Source organism: Diadema antillarum, unplaced genomic scaffold (genome assembly GCF_040938485.1).
Source record: "Diadema antillarum isolate AM-2024a unplaced genomic scaffold, OU_Dant_1.0 seq00000507_RagTag, whole genome shotgun sequence".
Lineage (NCBI taxonomy): Eukaryota > Metazoa > Echinodermata > Echinoidea > Diadematoida > Diadematidae > Diadema > Diadema antillarum.
Window position 1 is genome coordinate 55,490 of NW_027271462.1, and position 17,874 is coordinate 73,363.

At 37.3% G+C, this 17,874-nt stretch overlaps 1 protein-coding gene across 1 annotated transcript; it reads right to left on the reverse strand.

The window, feature by feature from the left end:
- Nucleotides 1–1,021: 1,021 nt before the first annotated feature.
- On the reverse strand, nt 1,022–12,451 carry LOC139734033 (phospholipid scramblase 1-like). The gene is made up of 9 exons (XM_071644840.1): nt 12,286–12,451; nt 8,765–9,041; nt 8,187–8,264; nt 7,024–7,100; nt 6,197–6,327; nt 5,560–5,680; nt 3,950–4,052; nt 2,740–2,798; nt 1,022–2,121 (listed from the first exon to the last, which is right to left on the reverse strand). Exons 1-9 carry the CDS (start codon nt 12,340–12,342, stop codon nt 2,074–2,076), a joined length of 951 nt encoding a protein of 316 aa, XP_071500941.1. The 5' UTR covers nt 12,343–12,451; the 3' UTR covers nt 1,022–2,073.
- Nucleotides 12,452–17,874: the final 5,423 nt, after the last annotated feature.

Consider the following 17,874-nt stretch of genomic DNA (forward strand, 5'->3'; position numbering starts at 1 on the left):
GGTCGATGATAATGTCTTGGCTAAGTGTGAAAACACAGTGATAATTGTATGAACATGAAAGCACAGCTGTTAAAACCTCAATCCCTAACTATGATTGTGAACGCCTTATACAAATGTACATGGTATGGACAGGCGAAATTATCATCACTAATGAGGTGTTAGAGGACCAGGAAAAACAAGGTAGCCAATTGAATTTACTCTGAATTGAGTTTAAAAAATCCTTTGGGCGCTATAATGACAATGATGCCTTCACTATACGAATCCAGGAACACTGCTTTTTTCTCTTTTCTTCTTCAGCAGAACAGAAAACACATCTCATCATCGTCATTATTGTTATTGTTACAATAGCCAATCGTCCAATCTTATCAAGCAAGTTAATAATCAGTATTTCCTCAGAAAAAAACAACAACATAAAACATGAAAAGAATTGAATATCTTTAGAAACAATATGTAGCTTATGTGCTATGAAAGACTTTAATCAATATGTTGTCTCCCTCTGTACAAATGTATTTGCAAGGTCGCAGCTGCTGATCTATTATTTTAACAAAGAAGTCAGGAAAAGGAAACAGTAGGACTCGAACCTGTCATCTGCTGCTTTCTGGGCAGCGACACTACACTATCAGGCTATGCCTGCGTTGCCGGTAGTGACACGACGAACTTGGAACGAATACCCAGACTCTGTTTGTTGAAGTATCAACCAGCAGTTGCGATTTTACAAATACTTTTGTACAGAGGAAGACAAGTGATTACAATATTTCATAACACATTTTCACCCCTCTGCATTAATAATCTCTTGATTTCAGTACGTAACTTAATCTGAGCCAGAAAGCGTAACGTCAGCGACCATTGTATGTTTCTGTATGTGTATGCAAAATAATATATATTTTAACTCGTTGATACTGATGGACTGTACATTACACACACCTTATATATCAAAGGGAGAGAGAGAGGGGGGGGGGGGGGGGCGGGGAGAGAGATGGAGTGAGATAAATCCATACATGATATATGTCATATATATTTCTTGTCTACGGTTAAGCAATATTTTAGGACGTCTACTACTCGTTTCAGTACACAATATGCTAACTATGTATTTACATTGTCTCTTACTTAAGAGAACACTGGCTCCGTTTTGGAAACATTGAATACAGACAGAGTCAAAATTTGAAAAATCCTACAAATAAGCTGCATACTTAATGGACAGGTTACAGTTTGACATGGGCTACTACAGTAGTACGTGTACACACACTCTACGGCACATCACGGTACTAAAAGATGCAGTTTTGAATATCTAATTGAATTGGAATTTTGAATCTAATCACAAGGCATCCAAACCATGCCCACGACAGCATTCCCTCAACGATGATACTTTAAGGTGAAATTCTACCCCATAATCAAACTGACTTTGACAGATAGATAGACAAAAATCCTACAAAGGTAAAAACGTTACGTAAATAAAATTATTATCGTCAAAAAGTTATTTCAGTCAGAAGTTTATATCAACCAAATCCTCTTTTCTGTGAAAAGCCATTGCTACAAATCGTCGCAACCCTACAAACATTTTTGGCTCTTAAGGATGTTGCTTCGATTTTTCAAATTGATATTGAAAAAAAAAAGGTAAGAGAAGGCAAATGTATGGAAGCGAACGGGAGAAACTCAATCGCACTATGTTAGCATCTCATTTAATTTGCATATCAGTGACAGGCGACATGCACATGAATATAAAACATGGATTCATTATGTCTAACTAACCAAGATACAAGCAGATATTTTACGTTCAAGAAAACTCTCCACTTGATTTATCAAGGCAATAAAATGGCAATGTTTTATTTTTGGCGGTATTATGTTGTCGTAGTTCTCTTGAGAGTCGTTACAGAGCAGCAGCTTGTTTAATATCCAGTTGACCACTTTGATGTACCGCTGTGGAGTGTTTGAAGTGCGGATTGCGTATCGATACAACGCATTCTTCTTCTTCTATTTCTTCTTTCGGATTTCGCGAATTAATTCTTGTTGAACAGCAATCACTCTTTCAAGTCGCTCATCGTTGAGCAGTATATCGAGACTGGAACTCCCCCTCTAATATCTCTGTTTGTTCTTCTTCTGGTGCTCGAAAAACATGAAGTCCTGCAGGAAAATGGAAATTAGATTAGATAAACAAATTCAAATTTATAACAAAGAACTTGATTACGTAATAAATCCTAAAATTATACCTATAATCAAAAATGATTATATTCGCCTATATCAAGCGGACCGCACAGTCTGTTACACTCACGTTTGGAAAACATGTACATGTACGACATTTTACATTAAATGTCGTCCTTACTAGCTGCACGATTCGAGGGATTTGGGTGTTGTTGTTGTTGTTGTTGTTGTTGCTGTTGTATGTTTGTTTGTATGGGGTTTTTCTAAGTAAATGAGCAAAGGATCCTTGTACGAAAAAGTATTCCCTATTATCAAAATAATATTTCCGGACTCTCTCTTGCCAGCTCCCCCCCCCCCCCTCTCTCTCTCTCTCTCTCTCTCTCTTTCATTCACGCTTTAATTTGATATCGGTACCAGATTGAGCACGTCAAGCACGAGCGACGAGAAAAGTGATTATTTCCTAGAAAATACTGGGAAAGTGTTCAACACGAATGACTGACACGTTTTGCTTAACAACTATTAAATGCAATGTCCGCAGCGCGGGTAATTAATTCTTTTTTGAAATAGCTTTTCAATGGGGATGAGCATGGTAAAACTTACGATCAAAAAGGTGGCTGCCACAATTGTTGCCTTCGTTTTCACGTCCAAGTCCACGGGAACTGTGATATGAAAAATAGGGGAAAATGTCGAAAGATATCAATATGAGGTAGGTTTTCATTTTGTACGCTTACGCCACGTACATAGTGAGAACAAGTTAGTCTATATCCGAGAACGTCTTTGTTTAGCCTGTGTTTAGCCTGCAGAGAAGTGCATTTGTAATATCCTGATTGATTCTTGTGACAACAGGCATCGACACAAAACACAAACGAGCACATATTAGATTTACACAGTTTGCAGGCTAAAAACATTGCCTCATAGATGTTGTTGTTTATATGTCGGTTTGAGAGCTGGGAGCTGATTACCTCATGAGAACATCTAATTGAGTATCTGAATATAAGAACGACCCAAGTCCATGTTAGACCATTTCGAGTAAACTTTAAAAAAAAAAAACTTCTTATCTTTTTTATTTGTCCAATAATATTCTATTTAACTGTGATGGGAAGGCAACATTGTATATACAAATTAAAACATATATCATTATGACAATTAACATTTACATTGATTATGGAGAGGCCATTTTGTGTGATGGACTTGGGTCGTTCTTTGAATCATTATATATTATATACATGATATTCTGCTATGGAGGTGAGAGAAGGATGAGAGAGGGCGCTATAATATGAATGTAAAAATGACCCAAGTTCTTCATTCTTACATTCATATAAGATTTAAATCATTCATTTCAGGCGCTGCAAGGGGTAATTAGGATTTACGCACACAAGATGAGTCCATGCATAAGCTACAATTTCCCATGTCAAACTGAATTTGGCTAAAAATTGGACTTGGGTCGTTCTTATATTCAGGTCTTCAATTTGTTTACATCTTCTCTTCTGTTGCACGTATATAAAATCACAAATGCAGTTTCCGCTTGCACAACAGTGTCTGAAAGTTAGAAGACTGACTGACTGATAGAGTGGAGACAAAAATCCCACAGTATGGCATGTTACCAGGGAACTTAAGATCTGCGACGCGAACGCTAAGACGACGCCTCCTCTCCAGGAAATAACTGTATTGCATGTCCAGAATACCAATTTTGCCTATGAATAGCGTCGTCTTCAGCGTTCTCGTTGCAGATCTATAAAGCTTGCTTATCGCAGACCAAGGAGGTATCGTGTGTGGTACTCTTATATACCTCTTTTACAGACAGACTTACACTGTGCGCCGAAGTTATCTGCCTTGGTGAAGGACTCTCGCACCCAGCCACCCCACTGCTTCGAAACCTTGCCAATTTGAGTCTCCAGATCGTTTGTAAGGATCTGCAGAGGGCGACAACATGACAGAGCTACAGTGCACTACATAAACAATCAATACACTTCTTTCACACCTAGAATTTTTACTTGGGCGACTCATTTTCAGAAATTGAATTACTATTGCTGATTGCCCTTCATAATGATCACGTTCAAATGCCCGAACAAGCATTATGATATGCGTTTTGAATGCTGAGACTATTAAGAGATCTATGAACAGATACTATTCACTGATCATATTCACTTTAACCCGTTGAGGACAAGTCCCGAGTGCACTCGGGAAGGTGTCTATGGGAAATGCGTGCTGTAGCAAAATCAGTCCGTCCTCAACGGGTTAATAAACAGTTTACTGCATGATGCATTCTGACAGTAACGTCTATGTTTCTGTTGGGTATGATAATCGGTCATCATGGGAATTTGTGTATTTCTAAGAATTTACGGTTTTATGTATGAATGTAAATCTTTCATTAACAAAGACTGATATTGAATCACAAAACTCAAACTAGATATTGATGATCTTATGACATTTAAATTCATGTTTGTATTCCTTGCATATTAATTGCGATATTACTTCACAGAGTAAGCTCTGTAATCCATAGCCTTCCATCGTAAAATTATGACTAGACACATCATTACGACAAAATGTACGTGAAGAAAACACACAATCTACATCCGGGATTCAAGGCACTACCCACTGTAATCGAATATGTTTATGTTGGTAAGTTCAATAGCGCCTATACTCACATGAACAGTTAGGATACGAGTGCATACAATTGCGGGCAGATTAAGAAGATCGCTACGGTGGATCCCCCTCCCCTCAAAAAAAAAAAAAATTAAAAAATGATTTCCTGATTTCCGTTCTTCTTTTTGAAAGTCAATAGCAAAGCAAAAGTAATAGTTAATATCTGTGTGCTTTCATGCGAATACGAGTTTGTCCGCGCATTTATTTTCCTTTTTTCTTTTCTTTTGTTTTAGATTGCCAAAATTATCAGGACTACATCTTGGTACACTTGAACCCACGTACAGTGACTGTAGTATGCTCGGGCTGTAAGGAGGTGTGTTTTGCGTTTTTCATAACCGTTAAGAGTTGTTGTGTTTTAAAGAAAGAAGAGAAAGAGAAAAAATGGGGCCCTATGCAAAAATGATAATAATAATAATAATAACAATAATAATGATTTGCCCAAGACAATACTGACATAAATAAAAATAATAATAAATCTTACAGGTATCAAACAAGAATATTAGATATACCATAAGAGACGCCAACAAAGACTGTATGGCGCAAAAGAAAAGGCTGGAAATACGTACACATAACATTGCTTCTGTGAATATTGCAAGTACGTTATGTACTAATCTATATCAATGAAAGGACTGGGCTCAACTATAGCCTGCACGCCATTGCCGGTTCTTTTTTTTTTTCCAAAACTGTACTTTTGACGATGATGACAATGTTTGTTTGGTAAATGGTAAAAAATTTCATTTCATTTCATTTCAAAGGCCACAACGTTATCGATACCTTGAAGTCGATATCGTCTGTACAGCACACCGTCTGACATCGACACCAATGACCACGGATCTTGAGGACGCAGTCGCGCTCAGAATTCAGGACGTCAAAATGAGGAGACATGAAGCTTTGCCTGTCCGGGAAAAAAAGAGTAAAAATGTACTAAACTCATTTTTAGTGGACTCCTCATTTTGCTTTCCAAGAACATATGATAGATAATGTAATACGTAATTTGAGTTGAAACTATGATTATATGAATAATATGTTTTCAGTTTGTTGATTTCTAATTTTCATCATTTGTAGTCAAACATCGAATACGCGAGATCATTTTGTATCTTTTTATGTAATGAAAAGTTATGTTGAGGAAATAAAGAAATGGATTGAATTGAATGGAATGACTTGAATTGAATTAAAATGAAATGAATTTAATTGAATTGAATTGAATTGAATTGAATTGAATTGAATTGAATGACTTGTATTGAATTAAACTGAACTGATTTAATTGAACTCAATTGAATTGAATTGAATTGGATTGAACTGAACTGAATTGAACTGAGTTGAATTGAATTGAATGGAATGGAATGGAATGGAATGGAATGGAATTGAATTGAATTGAATTGAGAATTGAATTGAATGGAAGAAACCTCACGTCTGTTTGACGTAGCCGATGACGCTTCCCGGCGGGCTCTCTACGGCGATGAAAAAGGAGCAGTGGTCGTTGTCGGCGCACCAGCAGCATCCAGCGCAGCACTTGAATTCACGCACCACTCTCATCACTTCCTGTATTAGGAATTCAAGTTTTGTTTTGACCTTTTTTTTCCCATTTTTCAAAATTGATACTTTTTTTTTCAAAATCATTGAAAAAGTTGCAATATTCTATAAGGCGAGCTATAGAACTGGCGTTATTCGTTATTCCAAAGGTTTGTTAGTCCGAAAATAAAACGAACATTCGGAATGACAAACCTTGAGGATAACGAACCTTATTTCATATTGGGTTAATGCACCCTTCCGTATACTAGTAACGAACCTTTTTTTTTCATTTTTTGATTTAAAAAGATAAATATCTATTTTCGAAATTACAAACCTTCTGAGTAACAAGCATTAGAAATAACGAACCTTCGAAATGACGAACTGTAACCGTCCACAAAACTGTCAGATAACCAAAAAGTTACTTGAGAAGGGCATTGTAGGCAAAAAAAAATAAAAATAAAAACCCAAAGAAAACAAAACCCCTGTTTATGTACTATGTAATTGCTAGCCAAAATTTTGAACTTAATAATCTTCAACCCGTTGAAAATAAGTCTGCAGTATACTCGGGCAGATGCATGTCTGTGGGAAATGCGTGCTCCAGCAAAATCAGCCCGTCCTCAGGAATTGATGTTCAGAAACCATATCCACTTCACATCTATCAGCTCTTTCTTTCAAGATCACCACAAAGTATAATGACCCCTTCCCACACATATCACATTCACCTACCTGGCCCATGTTGTCTGTGATGTGAAAGACAAAGCCACGGGCCGAACCACAACAAATGCGATGGCATGCGTCTGACTCTGTAGATAATTCAGGAGAACATACAGTATATGATGATGATTAAAAATAACATTAACAATAATGATAATAATAATGATAATAATAATAATCAAGTATGAATAATAACAATTATAAATCATCATCATGATTTAAATTATCATTAATACGTTTGTCCTTAACTGCAGATTTTTCATTTCTTTTCATTCATTCATTTTAGCCTCCAAAAGAAACATAGATACTAATTTCTTACGGTAAATGAATTAATACATGTGCATAAAATCATCAACATCAACGTGTTCTATAATCGAAATATAATAAATATGCAAAGCATTTGTAGCATTGAACTCAAACTCTTATCTCCATGATTTTCCAATCTTCCAACCTTCCTCTCTTCCTCCTCCTTTCTGTTTCGCCTTTCTTTTCACAACCATTTCCGAACCTTTTACCGGATTTTCACTCTATTCTCCTTTACAACTCTCTCTCGCTCTCTCTCTCTCTCTCTCTCTGTCCCTTTATTTTCCTGTCTTCATTATGATAGCGCAACTTGTATTCTTCGTATTCCGCTTCCCTCCTCAACTCTCTCCTTTCGATCTGGAATCTTCTTGTGCCAAGCAACGGTCCAGATAAGGACTTACTAGGCCTACACATGGTGTCAGGGCCGGCGGAAATGGGATTGGCCGGGGGTCCCCCCCCCTTTTTTTTTTTACCCAGGAAGTGCGTAAGTGGCACTAGAAAGAAATAGATAGAAACCATGAAGTGTGAGCGCGGTAAGGCTTTTTTTTTGGGGGGGGGGGAGGCTGAAGACCTCTTTTTCTCTGGCTTGTCAGCTGAAGAAACTCGGAAGTGGCACCCTAGGGAAGAAGTTGCGCTGAAGACTTTTTTTTTCCTTTTTTTTTTCTTTTTGCTTCTTAGCCGATGAAACCCGGAAGTGGCACCAAAAGTCTGAAGTGGACTCCCCTCCCCCCCCCCCCCCCACCCACTTTTGAAAACGTGGCGCCGGCCATGGGTGTTACTGCAAACCTCTCTTCCTCATTTACTTCACCATGCAAAACTTCAAACATATAGATACCAACTTCATAGTTGGTTAGAAAAAGAATGTTTCTTACCTTCAGCGGCAAAGAACACTTGTTGGCCAAAGCTGTTTTTGATGATGTACTTGTTTGCAAAGTCGATGTTCAGGAACACTGCAAAGAAGAAAATTGCTCATATTTGTTCGATATTGATACTGATCACGACGATGATGCAATATACATTCCTAAGGTTGTCTAAGCTGTGAAAAAGTATACATTAATCGTAGTTCTAATTCAGTGCACTCCTGTTATAACGATCATGGTTATAACGAAATTCCGGTTACAACGAACTAACAAAAAATCATGCCCCAACATTGTCCGCTGTTTATTCTTTATTGTTTATTTATTCGGTTATAACGAAATTTCGATATAACGAAAGAAAAGAGCCAGTCACGAGGACTTCGTTATAACGGAAGTCGACTGTTCCATGAAAACCAATAATCTTATACATGGTACGTGGTTGTACTCCATTCGACGGCTGAATGTACAATGCACAATTACTGAGCATTGATCATCAGGCGCCGCCGTCGAGATCTCTTGAGAAAAAGGGGAAAAAAGTATGAACTATTTATAGTGCGTACAAATAATACATTCAGGCCTATCGACCTTTTTACCTTCCGCGAGTTCTATCTGCTGATGAATGAGGACTTGGTCTAGCTGCAAAAGGTACTCCAGTCCAGGGGGGCAGCCCGGTACAGGTGGAGGGCGTGGCATCACTTGAACGGGTACACCCGGCTGCTGACCGACTACCATAGGCGACTGGACACCTGCTGCTCCCGGCTGCGGATATTGGCCCGGAACCATCATTGGCTGTCCTTGACCCGCATACGCAACAGGTGGTATCGAACCTGCAACCTGCACGTTGGGGTTTGCGGGTGATGTGGTAGCGTCCTGTGGTCATTGTTGGAAAGTGCAATGGACAGCATAAGACTGTGATACGAAGGGCTTGAATACAATATACATTTTCATCAATTTGAGATATTATATGAGATGGACCCGCTGAAAATAAAGTGAACGTTCGAACTATTCTGTGGTGATAATGATAATATCACATTGCATTTCCAAAATTGTTTGTTATGAAATGAATGCAGTTATACAATGTATTGGTAAGATTTATTTTTTTTTCTATATTTGAATTGAATCGAATTGAGTAGGATTTGTTTTTATAATATTTCATAACAAAACCAAATACAATACATATCCCTGGACAAAAAAAAATATCAAAATCATCAGATTACAATCCAAAACATAGAAGGAAAAACGTATTGCTACAAAGCTAAATGCAATGATATCAGGCGAGTCGATAACACAAGACTATCTGTGAGTAAATGACGAGGTCAAAGCTTTAATTCGTTACAAATAAAAGTGTGAAATATGATGGAACCAACTAAAAGCAATGCTTGTAAATACTTTACGACTCGTGAGGTCGAATGCGTTTCATATACAATAATGGAAGATGAAATTAGCCATGAGAATATATTTTGATGATGACCTTGATACTTAAAAAATAGTATGCAAACATTTTTGTGACCTCTTATGAATACAAGTAGTACATAAACTTCATATACATTGTAGCTTATAAAGAGAGAGAGAGAGAGATAGAGAGAGAGAGAAAGAAAGAGCTAGAAATAAATTAAGACGAGCATATACGACTTCATTTACCTAATATTCCGAATGTCAGAGATGTTTCAGATAAGTTGCTTGTGATATATATTACAGATGAGATAGTCTTATCCATATTCTTATCCTACTCGATATGCAATGACGTATTTTACCTTCTGCATATCCATCTTCGCCAAGAAAGCAATATATGTTTACATAGACCGAACAGCTGTAATAGGAATGATCTCCAATAGAAATCAACCTTTCTTCAACCTTATACCTATTCTGAAACGGTAACTCAGAGGAATAATGGTTGAGGGAACACTCCCTGAAGGCCATACATGATGACAAAACCTCTATCCTCTATCAATTTTTTCTTTTTTCTTCAACAATTATATATTTTGTTCTTCTAGTCTCTGGATACTTTTCCCCTCTTACTTTTATTTTACTCTCAAAAGATTATAATTTTTTTATTGTGCTAAACCTAGTTTACGTTGAATAACTATTACTTTTCAACAGTAAGAAAACGATTCTCATTCAGTGATAGTTCAAGTAACCTCATTTGTATCTATTTCATTTGCATTTATACTTATACATTTTACATTTGTATTTACTTGTATTTGAATTCAGTACAATATTTTTGTGTAATCATGTATCATTATATTGTTTGTAACTGTGTTATATTGAGATAGCTGATTCTGGGGGCATGTAAGACGTACTGTTAAAGAATTTATTTACTTTCATTTCTCGATAAGGAGGTCAATAGGTAAATGAAGGAAAATGAATAATAATATGTAACATTGCCTTCTTCTCCAATGATATCTATTTTAGTTTTTACCGCTGCAATCTAATCGCATACCTATTGACGTGGTAGATCACAATCCTAAAAAGTTCTCTGAACTAGTCAAGAGATACATGACGACCTTGTCAGGCATTTGGACCTTTTGGACTCACTTAGATAAGCACGTGAAGATTTCTTTCTCGAGTTTTTGATGTGTAACAGTGATAAGCATTGTGGCCACATGAAGATTACTCGCGAAGGTCCATCCACTACAAGAAAATTTTATCAACTTACAAGTCGTGTTTTAAACTCTCTCTCTCTCTCTCTCTCTCTCTTTCTGTATGTATACATGTCTGTCTCTATCTCTTTCCAAATACTTGTACATTTCACCTTTCTGCTCCTCTTTTCTTCTCTTAAATTATTTCACTTTCACTTTCACAAAAGTAAAACTCAAAGAGAATAACTCTATCAACCTCGACCCCCCCCCCCCACCGCAGTTCACCCATAACCTCGCTGTTCAATGTAAGCATCAATCGACCACTCTATAAAGATAATATAAACGTTGAGAATTGGCAATGAACTAGTGTAAATATTTGTCTATTCATAAATTGTCTGAGAGCGCAGGAAAATATGAGATAAGAGACCAGTATTATATCTATATAAATAATGTATCGACGAAACCCATATGTATATCGTATGAAGGACATCGATGCAGTGTTAGGATATATGTAATGAGATTATTATACACACGAACCTTGAGCTAATAAAATGATGTGCGTACGCTATAAAGGACTGCATGGGGCCATTGAAGGCGAAGCAGAGATAACTGTGTAGGCCTATATAGGGCTACTATTATTATGCCGCTGTGCGTTATAAGAGTGTCGGTTGACTTATCTGAACCTTACGGAAAAAGAGCGCAATTTTAAGAGCAATAATTATTCCCAGGCATTCATTATACTACAGTGGAGGATCCAGAGTGGGGCGCACCGGCCCCCCCCCCCCCACTTTATTTTTGATAAAACAAAAGAAATAAAAAGAAAAATATGTGGCGTGCTGCCCGCTTTAAATTCGTCAAAGCGCCTCCCCTTTACGGAATTCCTGGACACGCCCCTGTACCACCTGACACTTTGGATATTTCAAGATTTCATGCAACGAAAATGGCACATGGATATTGGTATATTGTGATGAGCAACCCTCAGCCGGCTGAGAGGACTTTTACCAATATAAAATGAATCACCATTGATGCACACTGGATTGCATATAAGTAGATCGGTTATGAGCGAGATAATTGATATCGTCAGATATGTGGGCCTATATGTTTACATTCATATACTATCACTGAATGAAAAAGTTACTCACTTTACGAAGACCCATGTTATAGCATATTATGATCTACAGGACTAATATCTACAAGATAACTGCAGTCGAAGTTAATGCTATGACATTCGCGCAACCATAAATGTAATTTTTATTTTGTCTAAGCGCTCCTGTGATCGAGCTACACATTCCGAGAACTTCCCTCTTGCGGCGATATACACAAAACAAGAAAACGGAGAAAAACGGAGAAAAGAAAAAACACACAATTATCAGAGACTACGGGAACAATATAATGACATGTGACATCTGATTATGGCGACACTTCGAGCGGAGGATCAAGGTTCGCGAAATCCAGTCGAAGTTAGATGACATGTCGACATTGACATATGTTAATTTGATCGGGAAAGGGAGTCCAGAAGACTTTCGCAAACTCACCGTTTTCTGGGACGTGTCATCTTCGTTTTTCATGACTTCGTACGCAGGAGAAGCCATAGTTGCTTTTTGTTTTTCTTTAAACCAGCTTGTGAGCTAAGTAGATTGGTATAGGCAGTCTCGGCGAGTCTGTACACGAGTCTGACTGTATTTAATTATCTGCAGGTAGGTATCAATGAAGGGCGCAATGATGTTCTTCGGCGTGTTAGCTATAACGTGTTCTGTGTTCTTTGCAGATTGGTGAGTGGATTGCACGGTTCCACCTCCCTGGCATACATAGTGTGCGAGAATACGACAAGCATGACAAGTCCAAAGGTTGCTGTTGCCTCCGTAATAAATCTAGCCTGTTTACAAGGCTTTTAAAAAAAATTACTTTTTATACTTAATTGATAATAATCTTTTACAGCTCTGTATTCTCTTTAATAAGACGTTGTAGTAGTGATATGTGTGAGAGAGTAAAATCAGCGTAGCAAACGGGAGTCTGTCTCAATTGACCACACGGGTGCAAAGAGCTTGAATAGCTGTTAGTTGGCTTAATTCATTACAGTGATCTTGGGCGCTAGCTTCCACAACCAAGTGACTTTAGCAGAGGCTAACATTAGTCGGACTGTGCAATACTCTTTGTGATATACAGTCAAACTCGGATACCTCGACGTCGGATAAGCCGAATATCACTTACCTCGGGGGCAAAATGAAAGTCCCGATTGTTCCTATGGAGTTTCCGTGTATTAAAATTCGCGTAGCTCGAAAAAGATAACTCGAAGTTCGGTTACCTCGAAGGGAAATCAATGTCCCGATCTTAATTAACTTATTGTTTTTCCCAGCATGTTGCTCGAATCGAAATTGCAAACATCACTCAGCATCTCCGATTAAGCGCGCGTGGACGGCGAAGACATGTCACAAATGTTTTCACACTCGATTGTAAATATTCTGAGCCCAGAACAATCGCGCGCCCAAGAAGAAATACCCGATACACAGCTGACAAGGAAAATCCCCAACACCTACCAGCACACGTACATGGTATGCACATAGCACCCGTGCCAATGGAGTGCTTCACGATAGCACTACGCGCTGCCCCATCATTTGCTTTTCTTTAACCACTGTATTTTGATTTTTGATCCAGACAGTCATACCGTGCGCGTAGATTTCTCAACCGTCGGGGCGCTCCTGCTTACATTGACAGTTTTATCTTTGCCATTAATCACGCTCCACTGTCAACCCATCAATCTCCCTCGTAGTGCCTTTTTTAAAACTATTTTTTTTTTTTGCCTTTCACGAAGTTTACTTCCCCGAGAACGCAAGCACTGAAACTTTTTTTTTTCCAGCAATGCGATTATGAAAATCTGGAAGTATAGGCCGATCACAATGAAGAATAGAATACACAGGGCTCCGCACTAAGTTTTATCGGGCCACCAATATCATTGATTTTTATTTTCTGGTGTCGAAAGTAAAATCTGGTGACCAAAAAAAAAAAAAAAATCAGGAAAAACATTAGAAAAACTAAATCGGTCCTACTAAACATAGACAAATTAATATTAAGCATTATTGAAATGATACAGATGCCCATGTCTAAAACAAATGAATAGAAAATTCAATCATCTTACTCTGTGTTTAAAGATTTGACAAATAGGCGTAGAGATTATTATAAAAATTGATGCCCATATATTGAGGTCAAAACTTACGTTTGAAATGAGAAAATGGGAGCATTTGCTGACATTTGCTTTAGCATTGTAAAAAGCCGAAAGTTACCGTTATTCATTTTTAAATGTAAAAGCAAACAACCGACATTCATTTTAGAATCTTACGGAGCTGAATACTATCCTAATCCATTTCCAAACGTGAAAGCAAACATCCGCTATTTGTTTTAGCATCTAACTGAGCGGATTAATACCATTAATCATTTCCAAATGTTAAAGCAACAATCTGTTATTTATTTTTGCATTGTACGGAACTGAATATTACCGTTATTCATTTCAAACATCCGACATTTATTTCATTATCGAACGGAGCCGAATGTTACTGTTTTTCATTTTTGAACGTCAAGGCAGACATCAGACATTTTGGACCATGAAACGTATAGCTGAATGTTACTGATGTTTATTTCGAAATGTACCGTAGCAAATATCCAATATTTTTTTATCATCGTATGGGGCAGAATGTTACTGCTGTTCACTTCCAAACATGCCAAACGTAAAAGCAATCATTCGACATGTATTTTAGCATCTTCCGGAGCTGAATGCTATTGACATTTACTTTCGAACGTAAAAGCACACATCCGGCATTTATTTTATCAGCGTACGGAGTTGAATATTATTGTTATTCACTTCAGAACATCAAAGCAAACATTCGACATTTATTTTAGCATCTTCCGGAGCTAAATGTTATTGCAATTTACTTTCGAACGTAAAAGCAAACATCCAGCATTTATTTCATCATTGTCAGGAGTTGAATATTGTTGTTACTCTCTTCCGTACGTCAAAGCAAACATCAAACATTAATTTTACCATTAAACGCAGCTGAATGTTACTGTTATTCATTTCGAAATTTAAAAGCAATATCAGACAGTTATTTTAGCATCATATGGACATGATGGAGCAGAATATTACTTCTATTTTCTTCCGAACATAAAAACGATCATCTGACATCTATTTTAGCATCTTCCGGAGCCGAATGCGATTGTTATTTACTTTCGAAAGTATAAGGAAACATCCAACATTTATTTAACCATCGTACGGAGTTGAATATTATTGTTTTTCATTTCCGAACGTCGTAGCAAAAATTCGACATTTATTTCAGCGTCTTCCGGAGCCGAATGTTATCCTTATTCATTTCCGAACGCAAAATCAAATATCTAACATTAGTTTTAGCACCATACGGAGCTGAGTCTTATCGTTATTCATTTCCGAAAGTATGAGCAAACATCCGACATTTATTTTAGTATCATACCGAGTCGAATATTACCGTCATTCATTTCCACAATTAAACGCAAACCTCTGACATTTATTTTAGCATCTTGCGTAGCCGATTGTTACCGCTGTTCATTTTCAAAAGTAAAGGCAAACATCCGACTTTTTTTCTTTTTTTTTTTGGTGGCGCGATCGGGCCACCAAAATCTTTATTACTGAAATTTTGATTTCATTTCCGATTTTCACTCAATTCATTCATATTAAAAAGTTGATTCAATTCAAATTGACAAGTATGCAAACAATCAGTAGGCACAATAACAGACACCATGTTGAACATCGATAAACGTCGAACATCGATAAACATCGGATAAGTCGAAGAAAATTCGACGTACGCGTACCTCGAAATTCGCGTACGTCGAACCATTTTCTTCAGTCCCGACGAATTCGAGGTATCCGAGTTTGACTGTACACGTGTACGTCATAATAGCAGCAGCTCTCATCGTGCAGCAGCACTTTCATTGTGCGGGCGATGGCATTACGTCATAGGGAATTTCGAGAAATGACACAAGCTGTATTAAAAGGACGTACCTGATTGTGTGTCTGCTTTGTGAAAAGAGGAAGCTGGGGCTGGAAAAAAAAAATATTACACCCCCTGTAAACAGAGCTGTACGTCTTTCCTGGGTGGAATCGAATGTCCTAGTAGAGCCACATTTTGAGAGCAAGTGTTTGAATCACAGTTTGATCAAGGCACAATATTACTCTCTAAAAAAAAAAATCGTGTGAAAATATTCACTCTTAAAAGAGTGAATACATAAAAGAGTGATTTTAAAGTGAAATTGGAGTGAATTTTGAGTGAAAATAATCGTTTTCACTCTTTTTGGAGTGACCTCAGGGATCACTCCCAAATCTTCGAGTGATCCTTGAGGTCATTCCAAAATGAGTGAAAATGAACATTTCCACTCATAATTCGACACTCCAATTTCACTCTAAATTCACTCTTTTTCGTATTCACTCTTTTAAGAGTGAATATTTTCAATCGATTTTTTTTTTTTAGAGAGTACGATGACAACAACAATAACCATTATAGTTCTCAGCCAATAAGGCAGATTACTGCCGGGTCACATATCTGTTTAAGAAATGTCGATTGTTAGTTTTAATCACACTATAAACTTTTTTCAAGCACCTACCCATTGCTCGTTAGACCTACACATATGTATGAAAAATTGAAACCAATCACCAGTGCGCAAAAGAATTAAGATAATGAATAGATAAAAAAAAAGTTGTAAACTCATGATTCGACGCTGAAAACGAATATTTTGTCCGTGAAAATATCGATGTACTTAGAAGAATGAACTCCTGATAATAATTTCCTACATTAGGGCCATGCACTGATTCTTTTTTTCTCGACTATAGTCTCTCCCATCCCTGGGTCCCACCTTCTTTGAAATTCCTTCTTATAAACGTTGGATGCAGTTAGCAGTTCCCCTTTGTTTTTGTTTTTGTTTTTTTAACAAAATATAAAAAATGGAAAAAAATGAAAGTGAGCGCTTGCGCCCTTTAATTTTCGATAGTAGTGGCACCAGCTGATTAAACCGGGAAATGAAACCCATAATTTTTTTGCGCCCTCTCCTAGTCCCCCCCCCCCCTCCCCCCTTTACGGAGTTCCTGAATCCGCCCCTGGTGAGTGGCCTCTTGCGTTGCATTTTATGAATAATGTTTTGTTGTCACACACACACACACACACACACACACACACTCCAGTAAGCTCACACCCAAATACAGACATGCTCACATGGATTGACCAAATGCTATTATTCCTATAATTTTCAATCTATATACCAAACATCAGGCTTTTAGAAGTTTGTTTGCTCTTTTTTTTTTTTTTTGCCATAGCAAATCCATCCTTAAAGTGTCAAGACCAACGAGAGGGATGAGGTTTCTTTGAGTCTGTAATGGTCCAGGGCACAACGGGATTCGAACATATACTGCTATTATGGCGTCATAATGTAATGTTTAGCGTTTGAACAATCGACATGTCAAAGAAAAATGCGGGCGAACAATAAATTGTGTCATCCACATAAGATTATGAAATGAAGATCTGAATGTAAGATGATTTCAAAGGATCGTACGCTTTTGGTTGAGACCTACATGTTTCTAACATTTTATTTTGTGTGTGTGTGTGTATGTGTGATAGATAAGAAACCTATTATGAAATATGAAAGAGCATGTTATTCCAAGAGGAACACAACGTTTATTTGATATGGTTTGGATTTGGCTTTGAAATGGCTGAGATATCGAAAATACGGAAGAGCGATTCGAATAAAAGGTGAGACAGGCCTTTTATTACAATCACTTTGATTTACATTGTTTTTGGATGTTTCAGCCATAATAAAACCGATTTTCATTAAATAAACTTTGAATTCCTCGTAGAATGGTATGCTCTGTATTATTTCATAAGTGGTCTCTTGGTATCTCGCAAAAAGTTAAAAGCCTAATTCTCATCTCCTAGTCCTACCATCTTAATATGAGGTAGAAAGCAATGTAACCACACACACACCAAAAAAATCCATATGGTGTAAGAACTTTTGTCTACTTATATTAATATGATACACGATTTATTTTGGAAACTGGAAACCTCTGCACTTTGAATAATAAGTGGACTCTCATATCTGTGAAAGTGTAAACT

Coding starts and splice junctions, on each gene's coding strand:
- LOC139734033 (XM_071644840.1), bottom strand. CDS start 12,342: ATGGCTTCTCCTGCGTACGAAGTCATGAAAAACGAAGATGACACGTCC. Junction 8,265..8,764: donor GCAGATAGAACTCGCGGAAG/GTAAAAAGGTCG, acceptor TCTTCTTTGCAG/TGTTCCTGAACATCGACTTT. Junction 2,799..3,949: donor AGATAACTTCGGCGCACAGT/GTAAGTCTGTCT, acceptor TTCATATCACAG/TTCCCGTGGACTTGGACGTG.